At 44.2% G+C, this 14403-nt stretch overlaps 1 protein-coding gene across 1 annotated transcript in view; it reads right to left on the bottom strand.

Moving 5' to 3' along the window:
• Positions 1-14403, bottom strand: part of SLC9A9 (solute carrier family 9 member A9) — a 612515-nt gene that overhangs the window by 123293 nt on the left and 474819 nt on the right. The window contains exon 13 of the mRNA XM_002716580.5: positions 2621-2672. Within this exon, the coding sequence (XP_002716626.2) occupies positions 2621-2672 (52 nt within the window). The remainder of the gene's footprint in view (positions 1-2620; positions 2673-14403) is intronic.

The following is a 14403-nucleotide window of genomic DNA, read 5'->3' as shown; positions in this document are numbered from 1 at the left end:
TTTACACATTTGGGAGCCAAGACTCAAAGATGAATAAAACTTGCCCAAGATTCAAATACCACATAATTTTCACTGTCCTGTGATACATGATCCTATTTCTCTAACAACAAAATGTACCTTTTATTGCTGTAATATCTTCAAGTATGAGTTATTACTGAATTAACAACAGTGAACTTTGTTTTAAAGTGTCACATGAATGAGCTAACATAAAATACATTAAAATTATAAAAGGAAGGAGTTAGGCTAGTGGGAAATTTTACCAAGAATTATATGTGATTGTAAAATATTAGGCAGTTAAGGGAAGATAAAGAATTTTCTTTGATGAATTTTCTTATTCTGTCTTTTTTCTTCTAAAGAAAAGGGTATATGAGAAGGATAAAAGTTACATAAAAGTTTTGCTTGAAGGTAGGAGAATGGATTATTGGACCTATACAAGATGAAGACACTTTTTAAAAATCAGCCACCACGAGATCTTAGAAACTATTCATTATGCCCACCAGTGTGAGGAGATGGGCTTAGATCTCCTTCCTAAGGTCACCAGGCTGGCCCTGACCCAGTGCTTTGGGTGTGGCAGCCGAGCTCAGCCCGGCAGTGAGATGTTACTTCCTGGGTAGTGAAGTCTGAAGCAGCACAGCCTGCTGGGGGAACACACGTGACCGGAACATTCAAAGTTCTTGAAAGCCGGAACCTTCACCAATTTAATTTCTCAGTGCAGAGTTCAGACTTCGTTCTTCTTCAAATCCATGTAAACCAGGAAAACAGCATCTTATCCAGGAACCTAACCAGCCACCTCATGGATAGCACTACAGGGAAACCTCATGGAGTTAACGAGTGGTGGATCCTCTTCAATCCAAATGTGATCATAACACAATTCATTAAGCAGCATCATTAACTCACAGATTATCCTGTTATCTCTACCTACTTCTAATACCAGTGTAAAGTGTAAAGTTTCTACACACCTGTTCATGTAAGTACTGATTTAAAATGAGATCTATCATATGACCCATCCATCTCAGTCCTTGGAATTTACCCAAAGGATATGAAACCAGCATATGAAAAATTCACCTATACCCCCATGTTTATTGCAGCTCAACTCACAATAGCTAAGATATGGAATCAAACCAGATGCCCATCAACTGATGACTGAAAAAAGAAAATGTGGTGTATATATATATGTATGGAATATTACTCAGCCATAAAAAAGAATGAAATCCTGTCTTTTGCAACAAAATGGATGCAACTGGAAGCCATTATACTTAGTGAAATAATCCAGCCCAGAAAAGACAAATACCATATGTTTTCCCTGATCTGTGGTAACTAACAGAGTACAAAAAATGTAATGTATATGATGTATATGAGCGAAATTGACATTTTGCAATTTGATTATTGTTTATAGTCCCTGTCCGTACTGATTGAGGAACATTCCTTTTTTTTCATTATTTGTTGAATTCTTTACTTACTAAAGGGTTAATGTTATGAGCATAAAATGAACTGAAAGTAGATCATTGTAAAAATTAAAAGAAAGAATAAGAAAGGAAAGAGGAGGGAGTGTAGGAGCATGGGAGAGAGGAAGGGTAGGGTGGAAAGTATTACTATGCTCCTAAATCTGTTATATAAAATACATGAAATTTATTCAAGTTAAAAAAATTAAAAAGTAAAAAAAAATTAAAAAATAAATAAGGGGCTGGCGCTGTGGCCCAGTAGGTTAATCTTCTGCCTGTGGCAAAAGGAATCCCATATGGGTGCTGGTGCTAGTCCCAGCTGCTCCTCTTCCAATCCAGCTCTCTGCTGTGGCCTGGGAAAGCCATGGAAGATGGCCCAAGTCCTTGGGCCCCTGCACCCACATGGGAGACCTGCAGGAAGCTCCTGGCTCCTGGCTTCAGATAGGCTCAGCTCTGATTGTTGCAGCCATTTGGGAAGTGAACCAACGGAAGGAAGACCTTTCTCTCTGTCTCTCCCTCTCACTGTCTGTAACTCTACCTCTCAAATAAATAAAAAATCTTAAAAACAAAAACAAATGAAAATGATTAATGCAAAATTGCTATTGATGTTCTACTTTGATGTCAAATTCAAATCCAGAGTTTGAAGAATACATTTTCCCTATTGAGGGGACATCAAACTGTTCTAAATAACACTCTCCAAAGGATCTTTAGGTCTTAGTGGACAACCATTTCCCAGTTAAATTAGGGATGGATCTCTTAGACAGTTTCATTGTCTTTTGCATATTTTCAACATTTCTGCACACCTTGACCTGATTAACGAGAAGCCAGGCAGTCAGTGTGCTTCACATGCTTTGGTGAGAGCTTGAATAGATTTGGCTGAGAGCATCTAGGTAGCAAGTTTCCGGGGTGCTGCATTCCAAGACCCATGTGCTCCCACCTTGCAAAGTTTCCAGGCCTCATGCTGCCACAGAGAGGTTGCAGGCATATGCTAGTTCTAAGCATTCTGCAAAATGTTATCAACACTGAATTCTCATGTATTTTAGTGTCATCGGATTTATCAGCAGAGGCAGCTCTGGTTGGAAAGAACCTCTAGGCCACATGCTGGACAAGCATACAACACTGTCTGGAGCAGAATAGCTCATATTTCTCTATTTCCTACATTGGCTTCTTTGACTTGCCTGGTGTGAGGGGGGTTCCTCCTTCAGGTTTTCATCCAGGTCCACACCAACTCTGCCAAAGAAAACAAAAAACTGGTTAACACTCGCCACAGAAGGGACAAGACAGTGTAGCCCGCCAGATCACCTTTGGGAAAAGACTTGGCAAAAGACCTTTCCGAATCAGAAGAGCTTCAAGCGGATTTCTAGCCACTAACAGCTGGTACACTTGGGCCTCGGCTCAGTGGAAGGGACTGGGCATCAACAGCAGTTCCCTGCTTCCATCTTGCCCAACAGCAGCAGGGCCCTGAGAATCTGGGATAGGAGTCTTCAGGAAAAAGAGTTCCATAGCGCCAAAAGCTGGGATCCTGGGGGGAAGGGGAGCTGGTACCCCAAAAGGGCCCACAGGCCAAACAGGACCTAGGATGTGGGTGGCCAGCCCGGGGTAGGGGTCCCCAAAGCAGAGAGGATCCAACCCTTCTCCAGATGCTCACGGGATGCTCACAGGGAGGAGGAGGGTCACGGGTCTTGAGGCTTATGCAGTCTAGGGGTGGGGTGCGGTGGGGGGAGTGGTTCTTTAAGGAAAATAATACGAAAATGCAAAATCAGGAATAGAAGTGACTCTTCGGAAGAGCCAAAAGACTGTGTATTTTTAAAAGCTGGTGGATGTAAAAGACATCTGCAAATCCAGGAAAAACATGCACCATTTTGATTAATGGCCTGGCACACCTCTAAAATACCTTTTGCCTCTCTAAGTTTTGTCTGCATACTTCTGTTCTCTCCCTGATACTGATCTTGTGTTAGAAAGAATGGGAAGATGAGGCGGTCTCTCCTCTAGCCAGAGGGGTCAAAACACTTGAGCGCTGAGCATCACTCAGGCGGTTTCCTTGCACACAGATACACTATGGGTCTGGCCTCCGCGGCGAGATGACCATCTCTGTCCCAGGCCATTTCTAAAAGCAACACACAGTGCACTTATCAGCAGGCACACGTCGATCCTGAATTCAGCCTTGAATTTCCCTTTTGATGGAGCATTAATAAAAACTTCCACGTCTCATGACTGGAAGAATCTTCCAGAGCCACCTCTGGGTCAATGCATTTTGAGCTTTGTTTTTCCTGCACTACCCGCAGCCTTGCGATGTCACACGCCCAAGGACACATTCATATTTAATCCAGGATGTGCACTAGTTCTGTAAGCCCTCCCTACCCCAAGTGGGATGGCCACACAAACGTGCCCCAGCCCATGCCCATCCAGGTTCAGTGCAGGCCCAGTTCAGCTTCCTCCTAGCTGGAGCCCCCACTTGCCCACAGCCATCTGACCAGAGAAGAAAGAAGGAGAGGAAGCTTTAACAGAAAAACAACAACAAAAGCAACAACAATACCAACAACACAACAAACACAGCTATGTTTACAACACACACATTTTGCAAATCTTGAAAAAACACAGGACCTTGGGAACACAGCACTGGGGCTCTTCCCAGGGCCCTGGAGGGGCCAGAGCAAGTGAGGGCCCTAAAGCTTGAACTTCCTGTCCGGTAGCTGGCACCTCTGGGTGGGGGCCGGGAGGGTGGCGGGGTTGGGGAAGGGGCCGCTGTCTCCAGCTCCCCCGTGGCCCTTTCCTAGGAGGCCAACCTTGACTAGACCTTCAGTTCTTCCAAGTCTTACCCCTCACAGACACCTTCTGTGAGATCGCCCTGGGCCTGTTCTCTGGGTGAGGGGAGGAAGGCAGGGTGAGGAGCCCCCAGGGGGGCATGGTGGCCCCGTGACGGGAAAGCAGAAAATGCAGCTTGCTTAAAATACCTCTGATTCTTCAAAAATTCATGTCCTCCGGGTGAACGGCCTCATCTCTGACTGGCAGCTTCATCTGCCTGACCAAAGGGCAGAATCCACGGCTCTCATAAAACACTGGCCTGTGGGTAACCGGGAGAGGCCTCGGCAGGGTCTAAGCTTTCAGGAGATGGGGTGGGGTGGGGGCCGGGGAGAGGAAGGGGTAGGGTCAGGGAGAAGGGGAAGGGTGAGTGGAAGGAACCGGAGGTGAGAGGGGGAGGCGAGGAGGGACAGCAAAGGTGGAATGGAAGAACAAAGTAAGGCCTCCCCGGGCGGGCTCAGCAGTGACCTTGGGGTGCACGTGGCCCTGCGCTCTCCCTGGGCTGGCCCTGGGCTGCTCTGTCTGGTGCATCTGAACTCCCCAGCACAGGTGCTGGGGGGCCCCAGGGGGGTTTGTTCCTGGATGCACCCAGAGCCTCCTCTCCTGGTGGCCGGTAGGCACCCAGGTCGGCGGAGAATTGGACTGCAGCTCCCTTTGTCACATTTGTTCCGGGCCTTTTTCTAGCTAACTGTCTAGAAAACCGGAGAGAACAGAAATTCACTTTCCTGAGAAAGCCAGCATTTATAGCTGGAGGCAGGACAGAGGTTTTCCACCAACATTGAAGCTTTCTGCCCTGCAGCCATCAACGGAGACGCTCCACATTTCAATGATCCTGGCAGGCAGGTGGACCCGTGGTATGACGTCATGGATTGAGTTCTTCAGTTTTGTGTGTGAACAGCATGGCAGAGGCCAGGCTGGGAACAAGGCCTCCCCTTCTCCTCTGCCTCCTCCCTCATGCTGTCTGGTGGCAGGTGGGGATTTGTGCTGGCCCAGAGCAGAAGGAACCTCTCACAGGGCACCAGGGCCAGCACCCGTCCTCCCACGGCATACGGGTTAGGAGGCTTAATGACAATGAAATAATTATTTGAGTTGAAGTGCTACAGAGGAAAGGCGACACCTGCCTTGACTCCTGATTGTGGCCACTGGAGTAACAATCTCGCTAAAGGAGATGGCTGGGCTCCAGCTTCCTTCAATAGAGGAGGGTGGGGAGTTTCTAATGTTAGCTGGAGGACTTGGCGTGGCCACGGGCCCCATAAAACCTCACCCTTGCTGCATTACAGTGATTTCTGAGGGGCGCAGGGACCTCTTTATGACCACATTAAACGGTCCCTGGCCACGACGAGTTTTCTTTTTTTACTCTTGTGTCTTCCAGGTTGATGGCCATGATTTTCTGACTGTGACAAGGGGTTGGCCTATTGTCCTAGTATCCCCCTCCTTTTCATTTAGTATGGGACTAATAACCCGAGAGTCAAATTGAATACATTTTTTTTCCTTTTTGGGTTTAGTATATGGATCTACATATAAAATGAAACCTGAATATGACAGAGAGGCTGTGCTAACACATGGTTTCCTTTATCTCCCCCTTGCAAGCCTGCAGACCACTCATCATGTCCTCTGAGGACAGTTTTCTGCTTTTCTCAAGTGAGCTTGCCAAGCTGAGGTTGTCACAGCATGTTCATGCCACATGGCCAGGGCTGCCTCTATATCTCTTACTCTCCTATTCAAGAAAGCATATCAGAGTGTGAAAGTGACTCTGTTAGAGCTAGCCTTGCAACCACTCAATTTAAAAAAATATTTATTAATTGAAAGGCAGAGTTACAGAGAGGCAGAGGCAGAGAGAGAGAGAATCTTCCATCTGCTGGTTCACTCCCCAAATGGCCACAGCAGCTGGAGTTGGGCCAATCTGAAACCAGGAACCAGGAATTTTTTCCAGGTCTCCCACATGGGTGCAGGGGGCCATGGTCTTGGACCATCTTTTGCTGCTTTCCCAGGTGCATTAGCAGGGAGCTGGATTGCAAGTGGAGCAGCCAGGACTCAAAAGGCATCCATATGGGATGCTGGCACTGCAGGTGGTGGCTTTACCTGCTATGCCAGTATCAGTCCCCGCAACCACTATTTTTTTTAGGGGAAAGGGTTTATTGGGAGAAACCCAACAGACCAGAGGGAAGGGTCAAAAAAGAAAAAGAGGGAGATGGAGAGCATAAGAGAGAGATCAAGAGAGTGAGAGAGAGACATCAAGAGACAGAGATTGAGGGAAGGACAGAGAGAGCCACGTGTTCAGGAAGAGGTCCTCTTAAAACTTTGCTGTGGGGCAGGCAAGGCAGTAGGAGCAACAAATCCCATTAGTGTGGGGGTGGAACTGACATTGGTGCTTGAGCCATGTGGTCACCTGGCTCCAGCTCCAGTGGTGGGGGCTACAGCCTATCAACCACACACTTTTATACATAAAAGGTAACTTACATACAGTAGGCTGGTGGGTTGAGATGCACTGGTCTCCACTAGGCATCTATGGTACCTTGCCCTCTTTCCTGTACTCCTAAGCACTGCCCCTGCTCTACTGATCACTGCCTTGGCCCATGGCCATGATCCCTTGGCTGGGTCACAGATTCCCCCATCACTTAAGTTGGACTGAATAGCTGTACTCCTCCAACTCTGTTCTCTGTGTCCTGGGAGAACTCCCACTTGGGCACTTATGGTCACCTGCTCCATCTGTGGAAACCCTGGCTCACCTCTGCTCTCCTATCTAGTTATGCACAGCTATGCAGAGCAAGCCACTAATCTGCATTATATGCCAGCCCTAGTTGAAATCTTAGGGCTTCCATATCACCTTGAAATCTCAGATACACCCAATTGTTTTTAAATGTTGCATACTGATCTTTTTTTTTTTTAAAGTTTTATTTACTTATTTGAAAGTCAGAGTTACATAGAGAGAGGAGAGGAAGAGCGAGAAAGAGATCTTCTATCCATTGGTTCACTCCCCAATTGGCAGCAACGACCAGAGCTGTGCTGATCCGAAGCCAGGAGCCAGGAGCCAGGAGCCAGGAGCTTCTTCCAGGTCTCCTGCATGGATGTAGGGGCCCAAGGACTTAGGCCATCCTCTACTGCTTTCCCAGGCCATAACAGAGAGCTGGATTGGAAGAGGAGCAGCCGGGACTAGAACCAGCGCCCATATGGGATGCCGGTGCTTTAGGCCAGGGCGTTAACCCACTGTGCCACAGCGCCAACCCCAGAGACACCCAATTGTTAAGAGAGTGGTCTGGAGTCTGACTGCTTGGGTTGAGAAACATGGATCTGCCTCCCACTTACTGTGTGACCTGGGCCACTCACTGAGTCTTTACCAGTGGGGATACCAAAAGACCCTGCTACATAGGGTTGTAGTGAGGATTAAAAGAGAAAATACTTCCAAAAGTGTTTAGCTTAGATCCAATACTTAGTAACCTCTTAAGAAATGTTAGCAGCTGTTGTCAATACTATTATTTTTGCTGCAATTAATACTTTTTAATTGATTGTGCCAGAGCTTAATTCTGCTATGCTTATTGTTCATTACTTTCAGAGATAAATCCTCATAGTCAGTGGCCCTGCACGGGGCAACCCTTGAATTCAGAGTTGAGCCACAGAGACTGGCCAGTGCATAGTAGGGATCTCCTGTCTCCTAGTAAGACATTGCTTCTACTGCGGGGAGGGGATAAGCTCCCAGATGGGGACTGATTTATAATTTATTGATAGTCTGGGGCTAAGAAGGCAGCAAGGACAGAGCTAGATATCTGAAAAGGAAGGGAGAAATAGAGGTAGGCTGGATGAAAACCAAGAGGACAATGAAAAGGAAAGAGTGAGGAGAAAGAAAGGAACATATTATGATAACAGAAAAGACTGGTTAAAATTTTATATCATGTTTTGCATTCTTGATGCACCTTTTAATTTTAAGCAAGTCAAGTGCTGCCTCTATGGTATTCAAATGGAAATGAAAGCGAGCTTTGCACATATTCCCAGCTGTGCCCTTGAACATCTCACTCCGGGTTCCTCATTTACAGTGAGCATCCAGCTCCATTTTCAGAGCAAAACACATCTCTTGTGCACCATAATGCACCTCCCTTCCTATTGCATCTCCATTCTTTGCTAAGTTTTATTAGACATATTAAAATCTCAGGAAGCTCCCATATCCAACCACAGCCAAAGGGAATGCTCTGAAGTTGGGTTTTTCTTAGAGAGGAAGCAAGGTAAGGAACTGACAAAAGGTTCACTTTTCCCATTAAAGCCAACAAAACCCATTCTGATTCTTATCAGTTAGCACGTCCAGAAAAGCAGTGAAATATTACTTGGGCTTAGTTTCATTGTGTGAGTTCCAATAGTCTTAAGTGTGGTTTTGATTCTTTTGAGATCCCTGCCATCCAGGGTTGGGTGGTAGGGAGGAGAAATCATTTCCTTCAAGAACTGTATTTGATGGCCAAGGGTAAAAAATGACATTTTTAGTAAGGGAAGAGCGACTTGATATTGAACACATAAATATACCTTGACAAGGGAGGAGCCTGAAATACTGCTGAGATTGGAAACTATTGTGTAGCCATTAGAACATCACATGGGGACAAAATCTTGTATTTCTCACCCCATATCACTTGACTAAATATTACTGGAGCTTGTGTATGGCCAAAACTATTAAAATTAATAATTCAAATATTTTAAATTCATTTTGGGAAAATAAGAAAATGAACTAAAGGAAGTGCAAAAGTCATGTTAGTTCATTTTGTAATCTCACTGTGGCACAGCAGTTAAATGTTTGGACCCTGGAGTTAGGCCTCATGGGTTCAAGTCTCACTTCTCTCATTGACTACATTTTTAACTTTGAGACTAATTAAGTTCTCTAAATATCAGTTTTCTCAACTGTGCGTGGAATAAGCATTCCTTATTGAATACGATGCCCAACTCTCTTGAAATAATGAAACCACCACACCCTTCTCCAGTTTCCATGAGTACAAATTCTTAGTCCACTGATCTTGGCCTTGAAGAATACATCATTTCTCTCTTGTTCCTTAGAGTTGACCTCTTGGTATGAACCTCTACTTCATAGAAGAAAACAGCAGAAACTCATAAGGTGGTGGAGAGCCAATTTGTCCTGAGTTGACAGCAATGTGGAAAGGTGGCATTACTTTGCTCACAGCAGAAATGTTCAGCCCCTACCAGCCCTGTGCTTCAGCCACATCCTGCTAACAGGGTGTCCCTTTGGGAAAATTCCCACACATCCTTCTCCTGCTCTGAACTGATTAGCGGCAAGGGTGAACCATTCAGGTTCCCTGAATAGAAGCCCAGAAACATCTCAGTACTTTCCTCTTCTTCATTCTACAGTCAATCTGTCAGGGCCCAGTCCCATCACCTGTCCAGGAATACACCTCTGAAATCCATCTCCTCTTCTGTACCACATCTATCTTAACTTGAACCCTAATAGGCTCTTGGTTGGACCACTGCAGTAGTCTACCAAATGTTCTCCATTCCCACAGTTTCTTGATAGCACAATACACATGGCTCCACTGGTATTTGTTTTTCTCCTAGAAATTGTGGTAGAACACATTTCATGAAACCTTTTCAGACTGACTGAACTAAGAAAGATCTGGGCTCTCTTGAATTCTGTGCTGACAAAAATTTACTCTGAAAATACTGAATAGTTAACAATAGCCATATGGCATACTTGTTAGGGTCAGATACCTTGGCTAGTTGATCTTATCACTTACTTGCTTGACTGCTGGCAAGAAACTCTGCCTCTGTTTCCTTCACCACAAAATGGATGAACGGTAACTATTTCACAGGGGGTGTTCTGAGATAATGCATGCAAGGGGTTCAGCATAGAGCCTGACACCGAGAAGTACTTAGAAGCAGTAACCACTGTTGTTCTGTGATGGTTGTTGATGTTGTTGTCTTTGCTATCAGAACTTCTGAATCAAGATTTAACTGCAACGTCTCTGCAGCCCAACAGTTCTGTCTCACTCTTTCTCAGATGGTCTTGAAGCAGATTTTCCTTGTATTTCTGACTCCAGGGGTGCATATTTACAAGGAAGGTTTAGGAATGTAATGACCTAGAAGTGTAGGTGCACTCTGGCTGCATAGATGAGCTGTGCAGCTGGTGTTTACATGTGTCTGGGAATGTAAAAATACATTTGGGAATGTGAAACTATGCTGAAAATGTTATGTTCTTTGAAAGATAAACATTAATAAACAAGCACATGTCACAGACACAAATGCAGATCTACATCCTGCACTTTGTTTGGCAAAACTTCCCTTAAGTTCGGAATGCTTACTTCTGCCAAAATGTTAGCTGATTTCAGGCTACAGATAACAGCCCATTAGAAACTGTATTGAGTAGCATCTGGTCTAGTAGTTAAGATACTGGTTAAGATGCCTGTGTCTCTTATCTGAGTGCTTCAGTTTGACTTCATTCTCAATTCCAGTTCCCCACTAATGCATTCCCTACAACATAGCAGGTGATGGCCTCAGTAGCGGGGTCCCTGCCACCCCCATGAGAGACCTGGATTGTGTACCAGGCTCCCGACTTCAGCATGGCCCAGCTCTCGTCATTCTGGGCATTTGGGAGGAGTGAACCAAAGGACGGGAGCTCTCTCTGTCTGCCTCTATCTGTCTCTATCTCCACAATAAATTAAAAATAAATAAATAGAAGATAAAGAGAAACTGTATGGAAAACGAATGTGCACACTAATTTCTTTTGACCTGAGCTGAAGCACGCTGACACCCTTGGTGCTAAGACGGATGTAACCGTTTATCTAGGCATCTGGCCTTTATTCCCTAAGGCTTCACTCTGGGTGCTTTGCTTTGGCAATTAGGGATCTATCAGAGCCAGAAATGCATTCCCCCCAAAAAACTATCTTTCCGAGTGGCTTAGCTTGTTGCAATTCTAGTGTGGTGCCAGGTGGTGTGTCTTCTCAATGCCAGGCTGAACATGTTGTATGGGAAAAAGGGGTACATTTTATAACTGAATATAAAGTAGTTGTAGAAGCATGTTTTATTTGTTGGTGTGAAACCAAAAGTGGTTGAAAAATGCATCCCAGCCTTTCAGGTGTCTGAGTGAAAAGTGGAAAACTTAAAACCTGAAAAGCCATTGTGGTTTCCTCACAGTCAAATAAATAGAATAATATGATGGTATCAGAAGTGCATCTCCTCCCTCACTCCAAACCATCTCAAGCTACAAGGAACTCCAGGTGGCGCAATCCCAGCTGTCCATTAAAGTCCATGCTTGGTGCGCAAGGTGGCCCAGGTGTGAGAGCTCAGAGTCTCATGCTGCTGTTCTTTGATGTGCCTAGGCTTTGCGGGGGAGTCTGAAAGGGAAGCAGCCTGGGTGGAAATGGGTTCTCTTAGTGCAAAGAGCATATACTCCCCATGAAAATCGTCAACAAAAATCAAGAATGGACTTTAAAAACAAGAGGGAAGTACAGAGAACATATATTTAGAGAACATTAAATCTCCTTTATTCAATAATCCAGGAAAAAAGTTGACTCAGCCAAAGCAAATGATAGTCAGGAGATATTTACATGGAGTAATGTCCTGGAAAGAATTCTTAGAAGGATGCAAAGCTTTGCAAAATTGGTGGATGTTTACTTACAACACAATGCACGTGAAAGGGAAAATCCTGGTGAATGGTTCTGAAACCCCCATCTCAAACAGGCTTTAACTGTTAGTAGGGAGCAAGTAGTCCACGAGATGTTTTGAGAAGGTACCTCCCCACATCATGAGCTTCTCTGTCAATGCCTGAAATTCTTCAGCATGGGCTAAAGTTTTCCATGCCCCACTGTAATCTAGGCCAACGAGGCAAGGATTTAAGTTTGTATTCACATAAGTTCCAAGTGCCGAATCTGAATTTCCCAAGAGCTAAAAGAGATGAGAACAAAAGTTCCAGGCTACCAAAGGTATTGAGAGATGGCACCATGGAGCATGGATACAAGGGAGGCAGAGGGCACAAAGCTAGCTGAAACACACAATTAAAATTGCAACAGCTACCATGTGGAGTCTGCACTAGGTAATACTCACGTATTAGGTAAAGCATACGGAGTTTGGGAAGAGGACTTGAGTTATTATAACACCATGCATTTTAGTAATTAAGAATAACAAAAAGAAAGATTTATATCCCATTTCTTTAAGTTAGTCATTAAAAAGCACTTGCAACTGAGTTCTGTAATAATTTCGCTCCCGTAAATCTGTCTCTTCTGGCTATCCATCACCAACATCCTGCAGTCGGTACAGGGTTATTAACCACGTGGACTTCGCATTTGAACAAATAGCCAAAGAAGATTGTTTCACCAACACTAATACATCACTGGAACTGAAATTAAAAGGGTGTTGGGAAAAGTAATGGTTGCCAAAACCATTATTTAAGCCCATAATTGGAAGTAGGTTGTGATGCATAATCTCTATAAACAAATGACAGAAATCCTATTTTCCCTTGGGAAGGTTAACGCTTTGTAGGACCGCGTGATGCCGTTAACAATTACTACCCAGATTTGAGATAGAAAAGCATTTAAATGAAAAAGCTTCTTCCTTAGCCCCTGAAGAGAGCTTTCAGAAATACCAGACCTGGGGCTAGTGCTGTGGTGCAGCAGGTTCAGCCGCTGGTGACACCGGCAGCCCATGTTGGTGAGCAGGTTCGAGTCCCAGCTGTGCTGCTTCCTACCCAGCTTCCTGATAATGTGCCCCAAGGAAAGCACAGGAAGATGATCAAGGTCCCTGGGCCCCTGCCACACATGTGGCAGACATGGATGGCACTCCTGGCTCCTGGTTTTGACCTGGACCAGTCCTGGCCATTGTAGCCATTTGGGAAGTGAACCAGGGAATGAAACATCTCTTTCCATCTCTCTCTCTCTCTCTCTGTAACTCTACCTTTCAAATAAATAAAACAAATGTATTCTTAAAAAATAAATGCCAACCTTAACACAAAATTTTCCTTTAGCTAAAAATGAATAAGTATCTTAAGCTTAAAGAGAAACTGACAGGAAGAGAAATAGGTAAATTTAGGAAGCTACTATTGCATGACTCATCAAAAGAGAACCTAATTTTAGCTTCTTGCTGAGAGGGATTAAAGTCAATGAGTAAGAAAAATCATTTTTTTTCCTTGGCTAAACCAACTATACTATATATTATATATTAACTATAGGGCCAAAGCAAAACTTGATGCACCACTGTGTTAAAGTGTAGTGAAATTTTTAAACTTTAAACAGTGAAAGATTTCAGAGTCAGTGGTTTAAAATCAAGGAAATGAATTGAGAATTGATGAAAATGTTACTGAGAAGAAGTTGTTTTGAAGCTGAGATGAGAAAGGAAAGATGAGAGGAGTGCGTAAAAATCTGCTGTAAAACAAGTTCTCCAATTATCATGAAGACTACAGAAAGTGCACGGCCTGAGAACAGAATTAGCACCAATTTCACAGAAAATGAAATCATGAACGGTAAGTGGATGCACACGGCTAATGCAACATTCAGGCTTCTCAGTCTATCGTTCCAGAAGAGAAATGATGACAGCATAAATGATATGCTGATATATGAACTGATATGTTTCCTGACACCACACTGACTATGTTCTGAAAGTGAACATCAGTTAGGACAGGTGGATACTTTCATTCATTCTCAGCTGCCTTCCTTCATTCATTCATGAAGTAACGGTTCAGGATGTATCACGACTACTAGTGCATGAGCTAGACACAAAAGTGTGTTAAACTAGGCTCCACTTTCAAACTACTTACACCAAGTTACATTGAATTGAAGATGTCATCAATTATAAACATTACTTTATGTCCCTCTAAGAAGAAAAATGCCACTAATGATATTTATGACACCACTGATTACAAGACACATCTTGTCTTCAGAAATGTTAAGATGTGGGAAAAAAAATGCAGTTTCAAGCAATGACATGCTCCCTCCCCCACAATGTCACCAAGCTTAAGAGCTCAAAAACAGTCTCAGACCAGGAACAGACCAGGCTCTGGGGATTTTACATGTAACTAGCACATTATCTGTTGTTATGGGGGGAAAGTCTAAAGAGATACCTTAAAATCTTTAAATAACCTGTTCTTTTCACGCTTACAGGTTAAAAGGTGATTCACTCTTCTTTTAATTCTTCTGCAATCACCCTAAGTCATTGAGGGAAATCGGAGCCAGGATTAACTACC

This window comes from Oryctolagus cuniculus, chromosome 4 (genome assembly GCF_964237555.1).
Source record: "Oryctolagus cuniculus chromosome 4, mOryCun1.1, whole genome shotgun sequence".
Taxonomy (NCBI): Eukaryota; Metazoa; Chordata; class Mammalia; order Lagomorpha; family Leporidae; genus Oryctolagus; species Oryctolagus cuniculus.
Note: the sequence above shows the minus strand (reverse complement) of the source record. Positions and strands in the feature narration are given on the sequence as shown.